Below are 27,104 nucleotides of genomic sequence, written 5' to 3'. Positions count from 1 at the left end.
CAATGTTCAACAATAATGTTTTTAAAAGAGCTAAGATTACTGAACACATAGTATGGATCAGTCACTGTGCTAAGCACATCTTATGCATTAACCAATTTAAGGGATCCACAAGCTTTACATGAGTGAATAAATTACATTTGCACTTAAAAATATCAATCTGACTGAAATATGAAGAACTAGCAAAGGACAAAAACAAAACAAAAGGGCAATAGTTTTTAACTACTGGAGCAGTCTAGCTGAAATGACGTCTTGAGACTATGGTGATGGGAGTGAGGATGGATTCCAGAGAAATTTGGGAAAGAGATCCACAGGATTTGATGTGGAAGGTAAAGAAGGCCGTGTTGATGACTCTCCAGTAGGAATTCGCTGATGATGAGCAAAGTGTGAAGTCTGCCTGAAGACTTTTCTGCTTCTCTTATAGTTGTAGGATCTCTCTCCAGTATGAACTCTCTTATGTTGATTAAGGTGTCCAATTTGGATGAAGGTTTTTCTACATTCTTTACATTCATAAGGTTTTTTCCCAGAATGAATTCTCTGATGTACACTAAGGGATTGACGATGACTAAAGGCTTTGCCACACGCATTACATTCATAAGGTTTCTCTCCAGTATGGCTTCTGCGATGACAGATGAGGGATGACTTTGTCTTGAATGCTTTTCCACATTCAATACATTCATAAGGTCTCTGGCCAGTGTGAAGTCTCTGATGTTGAGTACAAGATGAGTTATCTCCAAAGGCCTTCCCACATTCCATACATTTATAGGGTTTCTCTCCAGTATGAACTCTCTGATGTTGAATAAGGTGAGTGGTCTGGCTGAAGGCTTTACCACATTCCTTGCACTCATATGGTTTCTCTCCTGTGTGAGTTTTCTGATGCTGTGCAAGGTGAGCCTTCTGGGTGAATGCTTTACTACAAACCTTGCATTCATAGGGCTTCTCTCCAGTATGAATTCTCTGATGAGTGGCAAGCTGTGAACTGATGCTGAAAGATTTCCCACATTCCCCACATTCGAAGGGTTTCTCCCCAGTATGGATCCTCAAATGACTAGCAAGGTGTATATTCTGCCTAAAAGCTTTTCCACATTCCTTACATTTAAAAGGCTTTTCTCCAGAATGTACTCTTTGATGTTGAGTGAGTGATGCATGATGGCTGAAGGCTTTTCTGCAAATATCACATTCATATGGTTTTTCTCCAGTGTGAATCCTCTGGTGTACAGTAAGGGATGAGCCATACCTAAAGGATTTGTGACATACATCACATTTGTAAGGTTTCTCTCCAGTATGAATTCTCCTATGCTGATTAAGCCCTATGTGATCACTGAAGGCTTTCCCACAATCAATGCAATCAAATGGTTTTTCCCCAGTGTGATAATATCTCCAGTGACGAATGAGGGATGTGTTCTGTATGAAAGCTTTCCCACACTCAATGCACTCATATGGCTTCTTGCCAGTGTGACATCTCTGATGTCGTGCAAAGGATGAACCATCACTAAAGGCCTTTCCACATTCATTACATTTATAAGGTTTCTCTCCAGTATGAATTCTCTGATGAACAGTAAGGGATGAGCTCTGGGTAAAAGTTTTCTTACATTCACTACACTTGAAAAGTTTTTTTCCTGCATATATTCCTGTTTGTTTTATTCCAACTGATTTTTTTTGGAAACCTTTAACTGAATCATGATTATGAACCCCCTCTTCTGAATCGTCCAAGTAGAACCATCTTCCAGATTTGTTATGTACATGCTCTCTTGCCTTAGAGAAGGTTTTGTCAGGAGTTATTGCCTCTTGTTTGAACTGTGTCTCTTGACCTATCAGCTTCCTTTCAAATACACACTCAGAATCCCAATTTTCTCTGAAAGTGGAACACTCAAATTTAGTGTTTGAGGTTTTGTCTGTTCTCTCTTCAGCATATGAGTCCTGCTTTGGAAATAATTCCTGGGTCTCGTGTATAGATCGATGGCCTAAAAGACATCAAGAGAACAGATATTTCCTTTATCATGTGCTTAAGAAAAAAAGGAATCTTCTAAAATTGGTAAACTTGGTAAACAAAATAAATCTTGCAGCTCTAAAAGCTATTAGATCTAAAAAAGAAAAAGCAGTGTACAATGTATGTAAGAAAACCCCAGACTGAATCCATACAAGAACCTAAGAGAAGTAGAAAAAGAATTCAATATATGCAGAATTAGTTACATATCGGAAGACTAAGGAGTTGACAGGCTATGACCTTTATTGCCTTTTTCACACTGTCTATCCTGATTTGGATGGCAGAGTAGCCATCATTAAAAGCCATGTCTTCACATCCCAAAAGTTGTTCAAACCAGCATGCCAAAGCACAAAAAAGACACTCTATTCTAGGACATTCAATAGGGTTACCTGAAAGCCCAGTTATTCTTCTACAACCAGAAAATGGTGTTAATCTATTAACCACATTTTATATGATGCATCGGAACAAAAGTTACATTGCCAAGGGATTGCTGAAGCACAGTATTTACATAAAATCATTTTTGCATTTTCCTGCTTACTTCCAAAAGCCTGAAAAAAAAATCTGCAGTTTTCTGGGTATTTCTAAATAGGGCCTTGTGATTTATCTCCTTTTTTTGAAATAAATTTTTTTCCAGGTTTATTGAGGTCTAACTGAAAAGTAAAAATTGTATAAATTTTAGGTAAACAAAGTGCTATTTTAATATACATATACACCATGAAATGATTATCACAATTAAGCTAACTGACATACCCATCACCTCATATAGTTACCATTTTTTGTGTGTGTGGTGAAACTACTTAAGATCTACTCTCTTAGCAAATGTCAAGTATGCAATACATTATTATTAACTATAGTCACTGGGCTGTACATTAGGTCTCCAGACCTTATTCACCTTATAACTGAAAGTTTGTACCCTTTGACCAACATTTCCCTATTTCTCCCAGCCCTCAACCCATGGTAATCACTCTTCTACTCTGTTTCTGAGCTTGATTTTTTTTACAATTCCACATATAAGTGACATCATGCAGTATCTGTCATTCTGTGTCTGGCTTATTTCACTTAGCATAATGTCCTCCAGGTTCATCCATACTGTCACAAATGGCAGGATTTTCTTTTTAAAGGCTGAGTAATATTTCATTTTATACACACACACACACACACACACACACACACACACACACACACACACACTCCACATTATATATACACCAAATTTTCTTTCTGTGTTCATTAATCAGCAGACACTTAGGTTGTTTCCATATCTTGACTATTGTGAAAATGCTGCAATGTACTCAGGAGCACCAATATTTCCTCAATGTATTGATTTCATTTATTTTGTACATATATCCAGTAGTGGGGTTGCTAGATCATATGGTAGTTCTATTTTTAACTTTTTGAAGAGCCTCCATACTGTTTTCCATAATGGTTGCACAAAATTACATTCCCACTAACTACACATCCTCACCAACACTTATCTTTTGACTTTTTGATAACAGCCATCCCAACAGGTGTGATGTGATATCTCAGTGTGGTTTTGATTTGTATTTCCCTGATTATTAGTGATGTTGAGCACCTTTTCATATACCTGTTGGCCATCTGTATGTCTTCTTAGGAAAAATGTCTATTCAGGCCCTTTGCTATTTTCCTATTGGGTTATTTGCCTTTCACTATTGTTTTATGAGCTCATTATATATTTTGAATATTAACCTCTTATTGGCTATGTGGTTTACAAATATTTTTTCCAATTTGGTAGACTACCTTTCATTTTTGTGTTTTCTTTGCTGTGCAGAAATGTTCTGGTTTGATGGAATCCCACTTGTTTATTTTTGCTTTTGTTGCCTGTGCTTTTGGTGTCAAAGCCAAAAAATTACTGCCAAGACCAATATTATCATGAAGCTTTCTCCCTATGTTTTCATCCTTTTATGCTTTCAGGTCTTATGTTTAAGTCTTTAATCCGTTTTGAGTTGATTTTTGTGTATGGTTTAAGATAAGCATCCAATTTCATTTTTTTGCATGTGGATATCCAGTTTTCCCAACAACAAGAATTGAAGACACTATCCTTTCCTCATTGTGTATTCTTGGCATCTTTGTCAAAGATTGGTTGTCCTTATACATGTGGGTTTATTTGGGGGCTTTCTATTCTGTTCCACTGATATATGTGTCTGTTTTAATGTCAGTATCATGCTATTCTGTTTACTACAGCTTTGAAATAAAATTTGAAAACAGGAAGTGTGATGCCTCCAGCTTTGTTCATCTTGCTCAAGATTGCTTCAGCTATTTGGGGTCTTTTGTGGTTCCATACAAATTTTAGGATTGTTTTTTATATTTCTGTGAAAAATGACATTGGAATTTTGATAAAGATTACACTGAACCTGTAGATCACATTGGGTAGTGTAAACATTTTGATAATATTAGTTGCTCCAGTCCATGAACATGGGTCATCTTTCATTTGTGCCACCTTCTTCAATTTCTTTCATCAGTGTTTTATAATTTTCAATATATAGATCTTTCACCTCATTGGTTAAATTTGTTACTAAGTATTTTATATTTTGTAGCTATTATAAATGGAATTGTTTTGTTTCTTTTTCAGATTGTTCATTGTCAGCATATAAAAATGCAACTGATTTTTGTATGTTGATTTTGTACCTTGCAACTTTGCTGAATCTGTTTATTAATTCTAGCCATTTTTGTTGGAGTCCTTAGGGTTTTCTACATACAAGATCATGTCATCCACAGAGACAATTTTACTTCTTTTCTGTTTTGGATTCCTTACATTTCTTTTCTTGCCTAATTGCTCTGGCTAGGACTTCCAGTACTATGCTGAATCAAAGTGATGAGAGTGGGCATCCTTACTGTGTTCCTATCTTAAAAAAAAAGATTCCAGCTTCTCACTGTTGAGTATGATGTTAACTATGGCCTTGTCATCTATGGCCTTTATTTTGTTGAGGCACATCCTTCTATACCTAATTCGTTCAGAGAATTTATCATGAAAGGATGCTGAATTTTGTCAAATGCTTTTTCTGCATATACTGAGATGATCATATTAATTTCTCTTTTTGAAGAGACAGTTTTTATAATATTGAGTACTAATATTATATTTAATTACATTCATATACACTACTAAACAAGTATACGTCTAATCTCAGACTACAAGCTTATGGGGAGGAGTAAGCATGCTGCAAGTCCTTTCACTAAGTCACTTAGCATGTATCAGCATTTTGTTCACATATATTTCTATCTCAACATATGTAGGCTCATCAAAAAGTTCATGGGAAAATAGAACTAAAAGGCAATATTTATCTTTGCATGAACTTTTAGACATACCCTCATATATAGGTATAATTGATTTTAGGAAGGTAATGCAAAGAGCCAAATGTTCATAAAAAGATGATCTTAAAAAGGGAAATGGACACAGACTTTTTCTATGACATCCAAAGACTAAAAAGCTTTCCGCCTCAAATCAATAACAAGACAAGGATGCCTGCTCTCTCACAACTTCTATTCAACATTGTACCAGAAGTTCTAGCCTGAGCAATTAGAAACAGAAAGAGAGCACACCTAGGGATACAAAGTGGAGTGGGGGAAAAGGGGATGGGGAGGGAGGTCAGGGAAAATTGGGTGGGGCACACGATGTAACAGCAATTTGTTGTAATGGGCACGCTGCCAGTATGGGTCTGGCCAACACATCTTGGGCACGCGTGGTGACAGTCAACTTTGTACCCCATGAATATTCATAACCAATAAAATAAAATGATTAAAATGGTGAAAAAAAAGAATAGAAAAAAAGGCATCTAAATTAGAAAGGAAGAAGCAAACTGTCTCTACTTACAGATGACATGATCCTATATATAGAATATCCTAAAGAATTCACAAAAAAAGTATTAGAGCTAATTCATTAATGCATCAAAACTGCAGGATACATAATACACAAAAATCAGTTCTATTTCTATGCACTATGAATGAGAAACCCAAAAACAAAATTATAAAAAACAATTTCATGAAAAATAGCATTAAAAGAATAAAATACTTAGGAATATATTTAGCCAAGGAGGAACAAGATTGTCCAGAAATAAACCCATACATCTAGGTCAGTTGATTTATTTTTTAACAAATTGCTACTATTACTTTTATTGCTTTTATTTTTTTTACTTCATTTTATTTTATAATGATAAGAACACTTAAAATGAGGTTTACCCTCCTAACAAAATTTTAAGTGTACAATATGCTATTATTGTTGACTATAGATACAATGTTGTAGAGATCTTAGAATATTCATTTTGCTTAATGAAAATTTATGCCCACTGATTAGTAACTCCCCATTTCCTCCTTTCCCTAGCCTTTGGCAACCACCATTCCATTCTTTGATTCTATGAATGTGACTATTTTAGATATCATGTATAAGTAAAATCATGCAGTATTTGTCTTCCTATGACTGGTTTATTTCACTCAGCATAATGTCCTCAAGGTTCATCCATATTGACATACACTGCAGAATTTCCCTTTTATTTAAAGCTGAATAATATTGCATTGTATGTGTATGCCACATTTTCTTTATACATTCATCTGTCAATCAACATTTAGATTACTTCCACATCTTGGCTATTGCGAATAGCATTGCTGCTATGAACATAAAAGTGCTAATATTTCTTTGAGATCCTGATTAAAGTTATTTTGGACAAATATCCAGAAATGGGATTGCTGGATCATAGAGTAGTCCTATTTTCAATTTTTTGAGGAACCACCATACAGTTTCCCAGAGCAGCTGCACCATTTTGCCTGCCCATGAAGAGTTTAGAATACCTCCACATCCCAATCAACATCTGTTGTCTTTTTTTTTTTTTATAATAGCCATCCTAACAGGTATGAGGTGATATCTCATTGTGGTTTTGATTTGCATTTCCCTGATGATTAGTGATGTTGAGCATTTTTCACATACTTGTTGGCCATTTGTATGTGTTCTTTGGAGAATCAATTGGTTTTTGACAAGGGTTCCAAAACCATTCAATGGAGAAAGAATAGTTTCTTTAATAAATAGTGTTGGGACAACAGGATATCTATATTTTAAAAAATTAAGTTGAACCCTTATCTCACACTGTATACAAAAATTAATTGAAAATGAATCAAAGACCTAACTATAAGAGCTAAAACTATAGAAATCTTAAAAAAAAAATAGGGTAAATCTTAATGACCTTTGATGGGCAATGGATTCTATATCTGACTGAGCAACAGAAGTAAGAATAAATTGTACTTCATCAAAATTATAGACTTTTGTGCATCAAATAATACTATCATGAATAAAAGATAATCCACAGAATGGGAAAATATATTTGCAATACATATATATGATAAAGGTCTAATATCTAGAATATATAAAGAACTCTTACAACTTAACAAAAAGACAAAAAACTCAGCAAAAAAACAGGCAAAGGACTTGAATAGACATTTCTGCAAAAGAGATATATGATTGCCAACAAGCACACGAGAAGATTCTCAACATCAGTAGTCATTAGAGAAATGCAAGTCAAAACTACAACGAGATACTACTTCACACCTACTATGGCTACAATTAAAAAAGCAAACAAACATAAAACAAAAAATGTTGGTGAGGATGCAGAGAAATCAGAACCCTTGTACATTCTAGTGAAAATGTAAAATGGTGTAGCTGCTAAGGAAAACAGTTGGCAGTTCTTCAAAAAGATAAAAATAGGATTATCATGACTCAGCAATTCCACTCCTAGATATATACCTCAAAAAACTGAAAACTGGTATTGAAACAAAGACTTGTACTAGTGCTCAAAGCAGCACTAGTCACAGTAGCCAAAAGACGGGAACAGCCCAAATGTTCATCACAGATGAATGAATAAACAAAATGTGACACATCCATAAAATGGAATATTATTCAACCTTAAAAAGGAATGAAGTACTGATACATGTAACAACATGAATCGAATCTTGGAAACATGTTAAGTCAGACCAAATAGGCCACCATTGTATGATTTCATACATGAAATATCCAGAAAAGGCAAACCTATAGAGACAGAAGCTGATTAATGGTTGCCTGAGGCTAGGGAAAGGAGTAAGTGCTTAATGGATACAAGATTTCCCTTTGGGGTAAGAAAAATTTCTGGAACTAGATAATGGTGACAGTTGCATAACTTTGTAAATTAACGTCACCAAACTGTACACTTTAAAATGGTTAAATGTTATGTTACATGTACTCTTCCATAATAAAAATATATAAACAAAACAAAGAAAACCAAACCATCCAGGAAAAGACTGAAGATAAAGGGAAAGGTAAGGAAGGAAGGGAAAAATGAGAAGGAAGAAAAGGAAAGTAATGAGGGGGATAAAGGAGAAACAGAGAAAGAAATGAGACAGAAATGGGAACAATCCAATGTGTTACATGATTAAAATGGGAATGACACATCTACTAACAAAAAGAAAAAGAGTGAAACAAAAAAGCAACAAGTATATGCTTCTATAAATAAAGATAACACTCAATTTAAACTGCTATGTAGTGAGAGACACCACATGCAAATTTACAAAAAACTTGGAAAAAAAATTGATCAAATTTATATGAAAAAGACATATCCATACTATATAAAGACAGGGAAATATGACTCAATTGAAAGGTGGGTGATGGGTATAGACACACCATCAACAGAATATGAACTCTAAATGAATTTAAATACATATATTCTCAACATCACAAGTAGTCAAGAAAATGCAAATTTAATAAAATTTTATTTTTCACCTAACCAGCTTGGCCAAAAAAAAAAAAAAAAATATTTAATATCCATACTGGTGATAATGTCTGGAAACAGGTACTCTCATGCATTCTTCACCAATGATATAGCAAAATATCCGTGAAACTTAAAAAATATGTATTCTTGAACCATGAAAATTCATTTCTAGGCATATTAAAGAAATATTCTGGAGCTTCTGGGAGGTTGGTACTCCCAGAGAGGGCATGGAAGCTCCAAGCCCCCTCTTCCCCATACCCAGCCCTATGCATCTCTTCATCTGGCTGTTTCTCTGTATCTTTTGTAATATTTTTATAATAAACCAGAAAATGTAAAAAAAAATTTTAAAAGAAAGAAAGAAAGAAATATTATGACTTGTAAAAAAGGAAATATGAACAAACTAGACCATTGTTGATTATGGGTAAAAACTGAAAAAGACCTAAATGTTCAAATGTAATCAACAGTAAATTATTTAAATAAATTATGGTATATCTATCTATTGTGATACCAGACAGCCATTAAAAAAATTAAGTAGAACTATATGTATCAAGTTTCTAAGGACACAAATATTAGGATAAATTGTAATAGAAATAATACATAGACCACAGAAAAATTTTTTAAAATTTACATATCACAATTTTAAAAGACCTAATTAAAATAAAAACTCATTAATATGTAAAAAATAGTTTGAGACAATACATCAAAGAATTGGTATGTTTATACTGTATATAAAAATTGCTGGGACTGTTAAGAAAACATTTAAGACAGGAACAGTGAAATAGATACAAATGAGGAACATTTTACAAATAGGTAAAGAGAAAAACCAAATTTAGGGGAAAGTTCCCATCTTCCATAATAAGAAAATAATTTTAGCTATTATCTTTCACCAAATAATGAGCAAAAGTTTTCATGTAAATACCCAATGCTGAGAGGATGCAATTACATCCACACATCTAGTCATTGCTAGTCACTAAAAACAAAACTTTCAAAGCTTAGCAGATGCTTATATCCAGGGATACAGCAATCCCCAAAATGTAGTTTCCACCTACATAAAGAAACCTATTGTAAGTATATCTTTAATGCCAAAGCATGACTGAATGTAAACTATAATTTCTACTATGTGAAAAATACGTGTTTACCATGACTGGAAGGGGTCTAAAGCTGTCATGACATGTTAATGTGCTGTGATACTGGTCATGGTTTTCTATTCTTTTGCCAAACAGGAGGCAGAAATACATTATCTACAAATCATTATTTTCCAAGGAAATTTCTTTTCCTCTAATAGTGTATCAAGAGAAGAGACCTTCTACTTCCATCTTCTTGCAATACACTTTTGCCCACCCTGTTCTACTGAAACATAGGAGCAACTGGGAATAATATCTCCTTTGTATAATGCCCTATTCGGAATTTTGCAAGTTATCCATAAACGTGCCTTATCTTCATTAGAGTAATTCTTTGATGGTTTATATACATGTGTAAAGTCTCCCTTTCTCCAGTCACCTGCCAACACCAAGCAGAGTGGCTCACTCACATAACTTTCAATTCGTGGTTCTTACAGGAATGGATGCACAATGAAATGAATAGGCCATTTAATCACAGGAGAATAAACTTTTGGAAGACAACACAATAGTCCATCACAGGCAGGAAAATGTCACTTAAGGAACTGAGAGGCTGATACACATCCAAGTGGTCAAGAAAAGGAACACTACAGGGAAATTAGTTATTAGAAAGAAGGGAAAAAAGGAAGAGGAAAGAATAATTTGGAAATTCCAGGCTTCAATTTTCTTGCCAGATCTGGAGGACTTGGCAATTTTTCTACTGCATATTAGTGAGGATTTGGCTTCTTTGAGGAAAGCTGAGCTCTCACCTGCAGTGGCTTTTCTACACCAGACTCTCCCGCACTCACTTGAGAACAGGCCTCCTGTCAGCTCTCTTTTCACCATCCAGGACTCCTTCCCTTGCTCCAGGAAAGAGACTAAATCTGGCTTAGAAACACAATGTCCTGCACAAGCAAAAAGAGATGGAGTTCAGTCATACTCCTGCCATTCTAAAATTGAGAACTAGCTGCTTGGTTTTGTCAGAAAAGTGTTATTGCAGGAGGAAGCAGAAAGACACGTAAGGAGGATTTGACAGACGTCAAAGATGACACTTCATGCATAACAAAGATACCAACTTTCAATTCCACAAGTTTATCTTAGGAATTGGAAGCAAAAATTCAAGCCAACATTTCAGAAAACTCCCCTCCCTTCTCCATAATTCAAAACTGAGGTATGGAAATGGGGGCTCCTGAAGACAGATTCAGATTTGGCAAAAACATCCTTACCTACTGATGTCAGGTCACCATGGTTCTCCCATGTCACTTTCTTGCAGAAACTCTTCTGAGCTGGGTCTAGCTGCTGGGAGAGGTCTACAGCCATATTGGTGATGGTCACCAAGCCCTGAAATGGTATGAACATGTTCTTGATCAAACCATGCTTGTGAACTCGCATGGCCCTAGTGGGGTGGGCTGTGTCCACATATTGTAGAAGAGGTACTCTGTACCAAGAAGTGTGACTTAGGTTCTCAGTAAACCAGGTCACATAATTGCTACGTCTATTTATATTGTATATGTTTAGGGAAAAAATAGAAAAATAGGAGAAACTTTCTGCCATGGAGAATTTGTAATTTTGTAGACAAGAATTTTGTAGAGGACTTAGACACAGTATGAATTTTTTAATGCTGACTGGAGGCTTTCCCATATTTAATTCACACTGTTCAGTAAGTCCACAGGGTTTTTCTCTTGTATGAAATCTTTGATGAAAAGCAAGGGTTGAGATCCTCCTCAAAGTTTTCTCACATTTGTTAGAAGTCAAACATTTCTAACGTAAACATATTTGTTTGTAATTCGCTACAGCTCAATGCCTCCCACCACACACTTTTCTTATATGTATCAAGATTATGTACTGTTTCCTCTGGGGGGATAATCTGTCTATAAAGAGTATTGTATTCAAATGGAAACTTCTCCCATATTCATTGTAGTCACAGTCTCTTTCCTCAAAAAGGTTTCTTTATGAAGGATATTTTGTCTTGCCTGAAGTTTATCTCCTGACTTACCAACTGTGTCTCAAACAGAGCATCATAATCCCAGTTTTGCCCTAATATAGAGTACTCCAGACTATAGTTTGTGAGTTTCTCTGTTATCACTGTCTGGGATAACTTTTCTTCAAAGAAATCCTCCTTTGAAAGTAGCTCCTTGGTCTCCCGCACAGCCTTCAAGTCTAAAAGATATTAAGAAAGCAGTATCTCTTTTATTAGTGTTAGTATGAAGAAAAATTCCAAAATGTAACAGATAAATTAAACCCTCAGAAAAGCATATTATTCTGAGAGCTTTTTTTATGACCAGCAATATTCAACCAACCTTATATTCCTAAATTTGTATAGCTGCAGTCCTAAAGGATACAATATAAGCTTTCCCACCTAAATGTTGACCTAGTGCACATTATGTTTTTAGCAGAAGACTGGGAAAAGAAATTAAAAATCAAGAAATAACAGAGCTCACGACTTTAAGATAAAATATTGCTAATATAAACAAAGAGGAAGCAGAGGCTGTAGAAGAAATCTGCTATACCATCCCTATTTCAGCTTTACTAAAAGTAAAACTCCCTTTCACTCTTTCTCCATTATATCTAGCAATAATTTCATCTCTAGTTCTACATGCCTCCTTACAATGCTAACTATAAAAGCCCAGATTCTGGTCAATCACTAAAAAAAAAAAAAGCCAAATGTTCATAATCAACCAGAGTCTTAGCAAGAGATGAAGGACCTGCAGGAGGGAAAAAGTTGTCTCATAAAACTAGTTCAAAGAATGTGATTTCATATGATGAATTAAATTGAAAACTTTCACAAAAATATCATTCTTGTTCTCCTATCTGACATGATGACTTATGAGAATTCTGTTTTGTTTTTTTAATTTTTGGTGGCTGGCCAGTGCAGGGATCTGAACCTGTGACTTAGTGTTATAGGCTGCGCTCTAACCAACTGAGCTAACTAGCCAGCCCGGGAGTTATAATTTAAAACTCTGAGCAACCTGTCCTGTTCCGTCAATACAAACTTTACCTTTGATGTATGATTTAAACAAAGAAATCTTATAACATTCTCAATTCTTTAGAAATTACCATTTCCTATTATAATAAAATCTCTGAAAGAAATCTATAGTTCTGATTCCTTGTCTTACTTAATAATTTGCTGTTCCAGAAATAATGCTGTGGTTGAAATCTCTGTATTCCCCAACAGTATAAATACCACAATATCCATAAGAATATTCCATCAGATCAGAATCAGAGTTCTTTTCTTCTGAGTGTCAATAATCCAACTGCATGCTGTTTGCACTGAGAAGTCCACATGAACCCCAAATCTATTACATCCTAACCCCAACCCATCTCCTAACCTACCAATCTTTCTTCTAATTCTAATGTTTCTGTTCAAGGCTCTAGTCTCATTCCTTATCTCCTTGGATGAAAACTGTAATGATTTTTCTTCTTCCTCATATGCCTATCGACACTTCTCATACAGATGAACAGTCCCTACTTCAGTTAAGTTATGCATAGCTGTGTCTCATCTCTTCTATGAGATGGTTTATCCTTTTACAGCTAAGCTCATCTTACCAACCAGCAACTGACGGCCTTACTCAAAGCTGAAACTCTGTTAACATCAATTAAAAGAATAACTCCATAAATGAAATAGTCACTTAATTAAAGACAAATAAAACAGTAAAAACTACATCAAAACCAGCAAAAGATTTTTTTTTTAAAGAACAGAGATGATTTCCTAAGTCTGAAAGACAAAGGGGAAGAGGAGCTAGGAAGAAATGGGATCCAGAGTAGAGGAAAATACATTAAATTTAGGGGGAGGGGAACAAAGCTGAACAGAAGAGATGTGGGAGAATAAAAATTTGGGAAGCCCATTCTAAAGTGGCCTTGAGTTCCCCTCTGGGCCAGAAGCTTAGGAAGAGTCTACTGATGATACTACGTGTCTGAAGCAGCTGAGCTGTGACCAGCAGTGGCTTCACCCCACCTGTTTCTCACCTGAGCACCAACCTCTTGTCATCTTTCTCTTCACCATCCAGGGCTCTTTCCCTTGTTCCAATGAGGAGATCATATCAGGCTTAGAAACACAAAGTCCTAGACACATAAGAAATAGGATGTGGTCACACTGTGGGTCTGTCCAGACTTGAGATGCAGTCCCCTTGGCTTGATGGGAAAAGATAGTGCAGGGCTCACTAATGAAGGAGTGAAGGACTTCTCAGTCACAGCAGTGAGAAGGGGGAGAGATAGAAGAAGGAGCAGAGAACACCCTTACCCAGCGATGCCAGGTTCCTGTAGTTCTCCAACATCACCTTCCTGTACAGATTCCTCTGAATGGGGTTCAGCCATTCCCACTCCTCTTGGGAGAAATCTACAGCCACATCCCCAAATGTCACCAAGCCCTGAAATGACACAACCACGTTCTTGCTCAAGCAGTGTTCATGCCTCCACATGACTAGGGTATTTTTATAGAACGAACTGTGTCCCCCCCAAATTCCTATATTGAAGTCCTAACCCCCAGTACTTCAGAATATGACTGGAGATAGGGCCTTTAAAGAGGTAATTAAAGTTAACTAAGGACAAATGGTTGGGGCCTTAATCCAATCTGACTGGTGTCCTTTATAAGAAGAGGAAGAAATACCAAGGATGTGCATGCACAGTGAAAAGGCCACATGAGGACACCATGAGAAGGTGGCCATCGCAAGCCAAGGAGAGAGGCCTCAGGAGAAACCAAACCTGCAGATACCTTAATCTCTGACTTCCAGCCTCCAGAACTGTGAGAAATGAAATTTCTGTTGTTTAAGACACCCAGTCTGTGGTAGTTTGTTATGGCAGCCCTAGTGAAATAATACAGAGATCTAAGGATTACCTTGTCTTCATTTTGGGTAAGAGACTCTATACTTGGTGATTTGGAAATCTAGTTCATTACTGGACAGCTGGCTTCATTAAGTCATAAAATCCAGAAAAAAGAGAAAAATATGGAGACAGCCCCTGCCCTAAAAGAACATGTAGTTTTATGGAGGTGAAAGGAGGCACACACAAGGAAAATATTTGTCATCAATTCAAAACAATAAAAAATGAAGGCTAAGTTGTTCTATGCACAATGGGTATTACAGCACTGTTCAACACCAGGACATCTGAGTAGCCTGGAGCAGCACAAGAATGGTAAAATAAACCTAAAGATGAACCTCAAGAGATCAACACGACTTATCCCCAAACTAGGTTCTAAGAATTTCTATTTTTACTTTTAGTTTAATTTACTATTTTTACCAGCTATTCATTTTTAAAAAAACAAAAACAAAAAAACTATCAATACTCTTTTTTCTAAAATAAACATGAGTGTGTAACAAGAACAAAAAACACTATAACATTTCTAATTAATAAAATGCCTGTAACAACCAAGTTGCCGTCTTGGAAGCTGGGAAGTGTCAGGAGGTATCATGAACACATTTACGATGTGCTTGGGCACAAACAGCATTTTCCTGACCAACAGGCAAGGTGAGGCTGCTCCTCTACTGCTGGCAGATTTTATGCAGCATATTTTTATGATTTTAGCATCCAACTCTGATATATACCAACATATTTTAAACATTTATTCAATTCAAACTCTAATCCTGGGGATCTGTGGCTAATAGAAGGCAAATTTAACTGAGTAACGGTCATGGGATTTTCAAATCAATAAGCAAAAAAGGCAGACTACCCCAAAAGCTGAATTTGGACTCTGGCACCCACCAGCTCTGAAATTGCAATTAATTACTTTACCCCTCTGTACCTCAGTTTCCCAGTTGCAAAATGGAAAAATCAACAATACCAACCTCATAGATCCTTACTTGGATTAAACGAGATACTACATGCACAGCCCTTAAAACATGTAAGGCATGAGGTAAATGTTCTATGAATGTTAGCTATGATGATACTGACATCATAAGTCTCAGTCAGGGTAATGCTGCCTCAGCATCCATCCTGTTGTCTGTCCCTGGCTTCTCACCCTTGACGCATATATTTTGAGACAGTCTTTACCCAGTCCCCATTTTTATGTTCCAGACAGATAAGCCTCCATACTCTCAACCACTTGGCCACCTTACTCCTTCATTAAGCATAGTGAACCTAATAACGTCACCCCCAAGTTCCCTCACTTAACCTTGCACTCCATTAAATTAACCAATCCAACCCTGTCTCAGGAAACCCACCTAGGTAAACCCCTGGACCCTAACAAAGTCTCCGGCCCACAGGTCCCTCCCTCTCTCTTTCATTCCTAACCCACAAGTTGAGGGTGTGTGTCCTGGATGCCACCCACACCCCTTCCTGTTGGCCCCATGAGATGTGCTACCCTCTTCTCTCTGGCATCTGTGAGTAATAAACTTAATCTTTTTGCCATCCCAATCTGAGTGTCCCTCACTGTGCCAAACCTGACTCACCAAACCTAACTATCTCATTTAACAAATCACAACATTGACTAACAGCTGAACCTTTTAGTCTAAAACTTCATATTATTCTACAAGAAACAAAAGTCCCTTTGAGGTTTGTTATCTATTGAGTAATATACTATCACATATTCTTTAACCTGCTACCAAACTTTGAAGACATTTTTTAACTGACCTGTGTAAAGATAAGTCAAAAAGGTTTTCTAAGTGATATCCTAATTCGTGAGAAAATAGTAAACTCTTGATGGAGAAATCTCCTAAGCTGGAGACTGAAAGGCCCCATGCAGTGTAGACCACCTGTTAATATTTGCAGGAAAAAGCCAAGAACTGCTTAATGACCTTGAGCAAAAGACACACTAATATGCCTACCTGAGCGAGTCTAAAACAAATGCTGATCAGCTCTCAACAATAATTTCGAAAGTTGGAGAATCTTGGCATGAAAGCAAAGGAACCAATTTGCTTGCTGAATATTTGATAGGAGTGTTTAACTTGCCAGGAAGAATCAACTCTAGTTTTCTTAATTAATCATGTGTATCTATTAGCAATCTACATTTTGCACCATCAGTTTGTTAAATGCCTTTAATTCTGAAAACTGCACAAGATTCAGCAGTGGAAATCTGCAAGTATACTGGAGCTCAAACATTTCAAATACTTTAAATCATGTTCAAAGATATAGGTGCTCAGACACAATGCTGCTTCTATGCACACAGGAATGCCTCTATGCTTCTATTCTAACCCAATTATAAAACGGGTTTTAACAGATCCCAGTCTTATAATTCTAACTGCATGCTTCCTGGCTGATAAGTCTTGCACTTATTTTTTTCATATTTTTTTCAGATATTTAAATATTTCAAATATTTTTCAGATAGTCTTTTCTAAATGAAACAAGGTATCTTTAGAACATTGTTTAACAGTCTTTGTAATATCTTTATAAATCTTTGGTGCAAGAGAAAATGATGTCCATTTTTCTAGTGTTTGTTACTCCTTTGCCATTGTTGGGAAAACTAACATCCACAAGGAAAGAAAAACTTCTGGGAATGTATTAATATGAAATAAGCAAGAATGAAGCACATTTTCAGGTATTAAAAATGATTATTCTAACACTAATACTAAATAGCAAAACACTGGCTACAAGACAGCTATAAGACTATATTCAAACATTCATCCAACAAATATTTTCTGTATCAGGCACTGGGGCAAAACTGCCCAAAATCCCTGCCTATGAAGTAAGGGAATGAGACAAGAGGAAAAAAGATAAATTAAGTAAAATACACAGTATGTTGAAAAATGCTAAAAGAAAAAAGTAAAGCAGGGAAGAGTGATGTGAAGAATTGGCGGGCGGGAGCTTTGAGATTTTAGACAGGGTGATCAGGAAAACAAGGTGGCAATTTTTGAAAAAGAAAAGAAAGTGACAGTCAAGTATAGCAGTAGATGTCAGAGGTAACAAGGAGCCTGGACATGTAGGGCCTTATCGGTCACATTAAGGAGTTTTGCCTTTACTGAGGGAAGCCATGGGAGTGTTTTGAGCAGAGAGTGACAAGGGCTGATATGTTTGAACAGACCCCCTCTGTCTGCTGCATTGAAAAGGGATGGTGGGGAGCTGAGCACAACAGAAGGTCACCGAAGTGGAGTCGAGAGACCAATATTAAGAGATAATGAGGCTTGGATTGAGGCGATGGTGGATGTGGCAATAACCATTGGATTTTGGACACAATGTGGAAACAGAATTGACAGGATTTGCAAATGGAACAAATATGAGAAGTGAGGGAAAGAGAGGAGACAATAATGACAAGGTTTTTGTACTGAGTAACTGAGAGCATGAAACTGCCAGGAACTGAGATGGAGGACAACTGTGGGAGAATTGATTCATCGTGGAATTTCAGGAATTTGGGTCTGGACCCATAAGGTTTGAGTTACCTATTAGACATTCAAGTGGAGGAGTCAAGTTAGATACACAGGCCTGGAGCTCAGAGAGGTTTGGGTTGGCAATGTCAATTTGGAAGAAGCCAGCATGTGGCTGGGTTTTACAGACAAGGAACAGACTCATCTCCCCAGAGGAAGGCATGCAGACAAAAAAGAGCCAAGAACAGAGTACTGAGGCAGGCCCACAATTCAAGGTGAGGGAGATGAGGAAGAATGACAGCAAAACCTGAGAAGTCAGGAAGGTGGGAGGAGAGCCAGACAAGTGTGATGTCCTAAGCAAACAGAAAAACGGGGCCAACTGGAGTATGAGGAATGAGCTACTTCAGGAGTTTTTGTAAAGATTTATTGGACACAGCCCTGTCCACTCATTTACATATTGTCTATGGCTGCTTTAGCTCTATACGGGCAGAATAGGGTGGCTGCAGCAGAGACCTTAAAAGCCTAACATACTTAATACCTTGGCCTTTTACTGTGAAAGTTTGCCAACCCCTGAGCTAATTCAAATGCCAACAATAGTCAAAAAGACTGAGAATCGAGCACTACATTGGATAATGTGGAGATCACATTACCAAGTGGTAACCCTTGCTCAAGAGCAGTTTGAATGGGACAATTAGAAACTGGTTCATACGTTTGTCAGCTGGCTATAGTGTACTTATGAGACAGCTGACAAAAATAAAGTTATTTATTAGCATTTTAAAAAGCCACACAATCAAATGGGGAAAAGAAAGTCTTTCATGTTGCACTTCCTCTCCCCACCCTCTCCTACCTGCCAAACATCTCCTCTCCCTTCAAGGTGTGACTCAGCTCAAAAATCACCTGCTTGGTAAATCCACCTGACCTTCCTCCACAGGCACCTAGAAGCCAGAAGCTCCTTCCACTCTCATAGTACTTGGTTCAGGACCATCACATTCTAGGCCCTTGTTTGTTTCCTTGAATTTCTACTAAAAGGCTGTGAGCTCCCTGAGAGCAGGGACCAGAGTTCAGCCACCTGCTTTTTCAGGGGGTGGCAGAAAGTGGGCGCCAAACCATCCAGGTACAGCACAAGGGGCTGCCGCATTCTACCAAGAAGTACATTTCTATCCCATCAAAGTCCCTCTGAGAAAAGTGGCACAATAGAGGGGCTGAATCATTTCTTTAATCAAGAATGAATGCTGAGTGGGATGAAGAAGAAACAGAGAGGGAGGCCTTGGGCAGTTTAAGCCTATCCCCATAGCAATCACTCACCAGAATGGGAGGAAATAGGAACCAGCACCCAGAACAAGACTCTTAAACTGAAAACTTTTCAGAGAAGATAAATGCTACTAAGTACTGAAAAGTGAGACTGGATTTCAGAGGAGAGAAGGAATGCCAACTCACCTGGGACTTGGCTTTAAGATCAGTTCCCATCCCCATGGCCTCCTGCCTGTGGCTCCTCTCCTGCAGAAGTGCAGTGTCCCTGGAAGGCAGAACTGGGGGAGAAAAAAGGAGTTGCTAGTCACACTCCCAAATCACCAACCTAGAAACACCCCTCCCTGCTGAGTCTTAAGCAACAGCTATAAATTAGAAAGGACTTCAACAAGTGGAGAATCAAATGCTCAGGAAAGGACCATTTCTGAAGGGGCAGGTGGGATCTGGTCACTACTCTAGGGGCTGCCACGGGTGGCAAGGTAGGGGGGTGGGGGAGACGGGCGGAATTTTTTTCTCTGGAAGCATGAAAACAAGGAGGTATCTGGTTGGGGTGACCCTGGGCAAATCAAGGTCCCATCCTGCACCACCGCTTGATAATATGACTCAAGTTGAGCTTAAAAACCTTTGGATTCCCCACCACTACCGGCCTCAGAGAAAAAGGGACACCTTTCACCAGCACCTAGGCCCGAGAGAGCATCCCCTAACCCACCGCAAAGACCTTACTCAGAGAGGATGAATTCTTCACTGTCCGTCCGGCCCTGCCCGGACACCTGTCACCCTCACCTCTGTGCCCAGGCCCCGTGACCACCGCTGCTCGCTGGCCCTTGGAGGTGAGGCCATTCCTAGAGCGCGGCCTTCCACGGGCAGAGCTGACTGGAGTCCTCGCAGTCGGGCCTCGGCTCGCCCTGGGCTTTGTGCGGGGGACGCCTTGCCCCGGGAAAGGCCCCGGTTCGCGGGCACCCGCGCTTGCCGCTCGCCGCATGTCACTTGAGCTGAGCGCACACACGCCCCAAAGCCCCGCGGACACCCTCCGGGCCGGTCACTCAGACACACCCCCCAGCCCGGGACACACCCGCTGTACCCGCCCCGCGCCCCGGCCCCGCCCGGCAGCCGCGCCCGCAGCCCGGCCCGCTCGCACGCCGGAAGTGGGCGTGGCTCCCGCGCAGCGCCCGCTGGGAAACGTAGTGCAGACTAGGGATGGCGGCGTTGCCAAGCTGAGCTCCGGCGGCAGGGCGCGGGTCAGCCTCGCCCCTATGCACCGCCCGTCGGTCCGGCCCCAGGCCGGCAACTCCCGGACCCTTCGGGATCGCAGCGGCCGCCGGGCCTGGGTCTGGCCGGAAGCACAAGCCGCCCCGCCATACAGAACCGCGCCCCAAAGGCTTCTGGGAGTGAGCGCCCGGTTTAGAGCGCGCAAGAACAGTGGGTGGGAGGGAGAGAGGGGACGGAGCGGCAGGGCTGGAAGAAACCGACTTTTGATGGGGGCAGGCGCCTTGTTCCTGTGTGAAGGTTTCCTGTGGGGGTGTCACCGCCGACGGGGGGTGGGGGCGCCACCGCCGACGGGAAGGGCGACATTGGGGCCTTACCATGTCCACAGTGATTCTGATGGAGGATACATGTGGGGTGGGGGTAAAGGAGTGGATGTGAAATTGGTTTTTGGTGCTACCGCCACCTCCTGTTCTCCCCAGCTCCAGTGGCCTGCCCACCCTCCCACACCAACCCTCCAAAATGCCATTCCCCATCTTGTAACTTAGGCATTTGCAGGTCCTGTGTCTGAACAGTCTTCCCCAAAACTTTTTTCTGGGCTGGCTTCTTTATGTCATTCACTTGTCATCTCTCAGGGAGGACTGCCCAGGGTCCCAGTCAAAAATACCCCCTACCGTGACCTTTTAAAATGCCCTTGCTTAATATGTATCATGATGTGAAATTAGATGATGTTTTTATTCACGTATGAGGGTACTTCAAAAATTTCGTGGAAAAATAGAATTAAAAGATGATGAACTTTTTGAAGACTTCTCCTGCATGCTTAGGGCCAGTCTCTCCCAGCGGGCCTTATCAACCGTTGAGAACTTTATCCCTGGATCTGAGGACCTCGTTTGCCTGGCGAATGCCCTCACTAACAGCAGCACAGGGAGTACAGATGCACTGACCTCCGCACACCCAGTCACACCCGAATGCAGGTTTCCAGACCTGACTCCTGAATTGGTCTCGGGTCTCATGGCCTCAGTGGTAGAATGAGGATGATTTCTATCTCTGAATCCGACGGTCACTCAGCCACATGCTGCAGGAAAGAAAAGGTCAGCATTTCACCTCAAAGCACTACAGTCTCAGAAAAGACTCAGTTTCAGTCGGATTGACCCAGGGCCACTTAACAGCTGTGGCAGACACTGCTAGTTGCCTTCCGATATCTATTTTGCCCTACTTCCACGCTAGCAGAACACCGATGTTCTTCAGGGTGGCCATCTGCCAAGCTAAATATGCTCACCTCCCCAGACTCCCTGGCAAGGAACAGTAGACCTGCAACCTGGGTCTGATCAATTAAATATAAGCACAAATTCCTGGGACCTTGGTGGGGGAAGGTGGAAAGAGTCTCAGCTGGCCTGTAACTTTTGCCAGTGGCCCATCTCGCACAAAATCTTCTTCCTGCTTGGAGCGGACACAAGATGTTGCAAGTAGAGCAGCCATCTTGACAACATGAGGATGAAAGATATGCTAAAGGTGGCCCAGCAAATAAGAGAGAAAATAAATAAATAAATGGTATTAGGAATGAAAAAGCAGACATAGTCAAAGAAACAGTAGAGATTTTTAAAATCTTGCAAATACTGTGATCACCATTATGTGAACATATTTTAAAACATATGCAGTGGTTTACAGTAAAGAAAATTTCAAATACCAAAACTGACTCAAAAAGAAATAGAAAACCATTAAATAAGTTCGGGAGCTTTTTCACACATACTTCATCAAACATTCAAGCATTAGATAATTCTTATCCTATAAGACTATATAGAGTAAAAAAACTAGGTAACCTTGATAACAAAATTAGACAAAGACAGTAGGGAAAGAAAGAATTTAAGCCAATCTTCAGTGACAACATAGACATTAAAGCCCTACCTATCAGTTGGTTAGAACACAGTGTTATAACTCCAAGGTCAAGAGTTCAGATCCTCATACTGGCCAGCTATCAAAAAAGAAAAAAAAAGGTGAAAAAAATCCTACCTAAAGTGATAACAAACCAAATCCAGCAATACCTGAAAAATATGTCAACTCCGAGGAAGGTATGTCAGAATACTTTCATGTGCAAATAACAGAAATCAGTGATTCAAACTAGCCTAAATAATAAATGTATTATCTTCTTAACTGGAAGTTCAGAGGTAGGTGAGATACAGGCTTCTCAATGTTAATCAATGTCTGAAATTCTTTCCATCTCTGTACTCCATCATTCCCAGCAATGGACACATCCTTCCTGGTCACACAGTAGTGGACAGTGGCTAACTGGATATGGCAAGGCATTCAAACTGTCACTATCATCCATCCTCTTATCTCTTTTAATAGACTCCCCTACAAGTATGGAGAAGGGCACATAACTGCCAAGTTAGACTACATTTTCCAGGGTCCCTTGCAGCTAGATAGGTCATGTCACTAATTTCTTGCCAAAACATGGAATGTGATCAGAAGTGATGTTTGCAACTTTAATGTCACTTCTTTAAAAGCAAAAACATTTGACTGCCACTTCTGTAATGTAGAGGATATGGCAAGCTAACACGTGGATAAGGACAACATCCTAAGTTGGTGAAGAAATGAGATAGAGGGAACCTGGGTCCTTTGATGACATCATGGAACAGAGATGCATTCCTGTCTTGACCTGCCACCTACCTACCTCTGAGATGTTACCTGAGAAGGTAATGAAATTGTTTCAGTATGGACAGTGTTGACTTTTTTTTTTCTTTTTGGGGGTGTTTTTTATAGCAGCATAGCTTGTATCATATTGCATGGGGTTATATGCTTCCTTATTCATATCTGGAAACGAAGAGATGGAAGTGCACTAAAGAATTATGAAAAAGAAAGTTAATATATCCAAATTTTTAGAAAGCTACAAGAATCATTTTATTATTAAGTTCTGCTATAGCAGGAAGATGACTAATAAAATTTCTCACCTTAACAACCAGGAGTTACACTGTGCTTTTTCTAAAAACCCCAAACTGTAGTTCTTTAAAAAACAAAACAAACACCACCAATAAAAAAAGATGAATAATCTCCTTGTTGAATCATTTACATTAATCTGATACAATTTATGAACTACTATCTAAGACTTTAAAACAGATTTTAATGATTTTGAAGAAATCTACTATAAAGAATTACAATGTGTACTACACAATAGGCAAAAAGAAGATCTATAGCACCAAGAAAGGATATTCTTGGGTGTCAGATACTTAACAAACAGAATGTAGAACATGACATATTTGATTTGGTAAATAATTTTTAGTCCAATGAATTTACCTATGCAGGCAATCTACTGATTAAAATATAAATTTTATTTCTATAATCATACTTTCTGGTTCCAGTCAAGATGGCAAAATAGACGGTCCCCAGCATCACTCTCTCCCACAAATCAACCAATTTACAACTATAAAAATGTAATATCAGCCAAGTTGGGGCCACTGGAGCTCAGGTGAAGAGGAGGAGAGACCTATGAAACTCATGAAGACAGGAGAAACCACGATGAGAGAAAGAAAAAACTGCTCTCAGTGTTTCGGGCCACGGCCGCTTTAATGCTGGAGCACATGGAGCAGGAGCCAGCAGAAGCCACAACTGTGCCCTTTAGATGGAGTTACTTGGAGGCGGAAGGGGAGAAGAGGACTTTGGTGGACCCCAGGACAGCAAGACCACTAATAGGGTTCCCGTGGACCCACGCAGGAGCGAGGAGCCAGAACAACTGAAAAAAGGGAGCCATTCAGAGGCTAGTGAGTCACCACAAGGGACTGGGGCAGGGCCCGTCCCATGGGAAGTATTTGGAGCACAGGCAGCGGGGGAGATGGGGAGAACACTGGGACATAGCAAGGACAGCTGATCTGCCCCCCAATCAGCACAGGACCACTCAGAGGAGACTGGTCGGGAATGCAGAATTGCATGGGGTGCAGTTCAATGAAAAACTCAGGCCCAGATCAGAGTTTCTACACAACCCAGGTGCACCCAGTATCTGGAGAGCCTGAAGTACCTATAAGGTCAACCATTAAACCCTGAGCTGCACAAAAAGTCTTCCCTAGGGAAACAGCGGCAAAGCAGCAATTTAGCTCAACCACACAGCTCAAGTACTGGTTCCCACGAAGTTCCCCTGTGTTAGAAGCAAGCAAAGGACAAAAAATTAGTTCCGGCCCAGGCACACCATGGATACCTTAGGGACCATCAAGGGACATGAGGCATGGAGCCAGGGGCAGGACCCCCACCCACAACCACTCATACTGCCAGCACCTTGGGGCCCCACGCAGGAACCAGACAATTGGAGCCAGGGACTGGCCACCACTCCCACATACAGGCACACCCCCAATGCCAAGGGTCCCACCTGGGGACCCCCTTCCCACAAACAGGCATGTGGTGACAGTGCCTCTGGCCCTGCCTGGGGGTCCGAGGCATGGAAAAGGGGACAGGAACCCCCTCCCACAACCAGGCTCACCACACCAGTGCCTTGGGGCCCACCGAGGGACCCGGGGTAAGGAGCTAGGACCGGAGCCCCATCCCACAACAAGGCACACTGTACCAGTGCCTTGGTGCCCACCCTAGGACCCAGGGCATGGAGAAGGGGACCGGACCCCCCTCCCACAACCAGACACACTGTGCCAGTGCCTTGGGGCCCACCCAGGGACCCAGGGTAAGGAGCTGGGGACTGGATCCCCCCCTCCCACAAACAGGCATGCTTGGACAATGCATCAGGGCCTGCCCGGGGGCCTGAGGCATGGATAAGGGGACCAGACACCCCTCCCACAACCAGGCACACTGTGCCAGCACATCAGGGGCCTGAGGCATGGAGAAGGGGACCAGAACCCGCTCCCACAAGCAGGCAAACTGCACCAGTGCCTCAGGGCTCACCCAGGGACCCAGGGTAAGGAGGTGGGGATGGCCCCCCCCTCCCATAACCAGGAACCCTGTGCCAGCACCTCAGGGCCTGCCCGGTGACCTGGGGAATGGAGCAGGGGACTGGATGTCCCTCCTACCACCAGGCACACCACACCAGTGCCTTGGGGCCTGCCTGTGGACCTGACACATGGAGAAGGGGACTGGACCCCCCTCCCACAACCAGGCACACTGTGCCAGCACCTCTGGACCCACTCAGGGACTGGGGAATGGAACAGGGGATCAGACACTCACCACAACTAGGCACACTACCAGCACCACAGAGTAAGCCAAAAACATCTCTTCCATGTGGGTGGCCCACCTCAGCCACCATGATCACCATGGCTGCTGTGAAGGCGGTTAGATGCCACAACCACCAGGCAGATGGTCTGCCAGTCACTGGAGTTGACACAAGGAGAGTCACCAGCAGAGATAAAGAAAGGAGGAGGATGTCTGTCTCCACAGAGCCCATTTCATAGTGACAGAAGAGACATCTGCTCTATGATTGTATTGGGGAATCTGATCACACCTCTCAGCATTGGGCAGATCATTTGGGCAGCAAATCAACAGAGTAACCATGATTCTTTCAGAGGGAGAGAAGAAATCTATGGTAATTGGAGGGGGGGAGGGAAAGGAGGATGGGAAGGGATTAGTCAAGGGGCATAAAGAATAAGTATAATTTGTAACAATATATATGCTAGTAATATTTATTTGATCAACATATCTCAATGTTGAACCCCCAAAATATGTATAATCAATTTTGATTCAATAAAAATTTTTTAAAAAAAATCATAATTTCTAATTTTATATTTTCCTTCTGAGAGAGATTTAATATTATATGTCCATAGGGCTTTTAACCACATCATGGAATGTAAGTTCTTCCTTTGGCCTGATTGTGCCAACATGGGCACAATCCCACCCCTAGACCCATGATAGTCACTCAGGAAAACCTTGTTCTGATTGGCTTAGATCAAGTGGCAGTCTACTTCTGTCACTGGTAATTGGGTCAACTTCCCTTGAGTCATATGATGATGGAAGAGATGCCTGAAAACAAATTGAGTTTTTTGGAAGGACAAAGAGGAGACTGGATGCCAGGCAGGCAACCAATGGCATAGAATATATCATAGGAGTGCTAGGGTGGGAAGTCTGTTAATATACTTCACTGCCATTAATAAATAAAAGGTGAAAAAAATCCTCGAATCAGCTCAATAGATGAGGAAAAAGCATTTGATAAAATTGTGTTTTTTAATTAAAAGACAAAACAACGTAGCAAACTAAGATGATGAAGAACTTCCTTACCTAGATAAAAATTTGGAATCAATTATAAACCCCAAATACTTTAATTCAGCTTTGGTTAAAATGGTTTTTCAGGTTCGTGCTGTAAAGTAAAGGTTGCCATAGGTAGTTCTGCAAATGGAAAGCATCAGCACAGACTTCGTCTTTTATTATAAAGAATGTTTACTTATCATTTACTGTAAATGGAAAATAGGAAAACAGAGCCTCTCAGCCCCAAGAGATGATGTCTCACTTTGGTTAGATTTTTATGAATCTAATTGAAAGGCAATAAAATGATAACTTGGACTACGTCAAACTGAAATACACAGTATGTAAAATAAAATATTCGCTGGGCTTAAAAGATGAATGGAAATGAAAGAAGTAAGTCTCAGTGAACTTGAAGAGAGGTCACTCAAAAATT

General features: G+C 40.1%; 1 protein-coding gene across 1 annotated transcript in view; it reads right to left on the bottom strand.

The window, feature by feature from the left end:
• Nucleotides 1-255: 255 nt before the first annotated feature.
• LOC134371787 (zinc finger protein 471-like) overlaps nucleotides 256-27,104 on the bottom strand; it is a 77,821-nt gene continuing 50,972 nt past the window's right edge. Inside the window, exon 6 of the mRNA XM_063088611.1 lies at nucleotides 256-1,603. Within this exon, the coding sequence (XP_062944681.1) occupies nucleotides 256-1,603 (1,348 nt within the window). The remainder of the gene's footprint in view (nucleotides 1,604-27,104) is intronic.

This window comes from Cynocephalus volans, chromosome 3 (assembly GCF_027409185.1).
Source record: "Cynocephalus volans isolate mCynVol1 chromosome 3, mCynVol1.pri, whole genome shotgun sequence".
NCBI classification, from domain to species: domain Eukaryota; kingdom Metazoa; phylum Chordata; class Mammalia; order Dermoptera; family Cynocephalidae; genus Cynocephalus; species Cynocephalus volans.
This window is presented reverse-complemented; position numbering and strand designations above follow the sequence as displayed.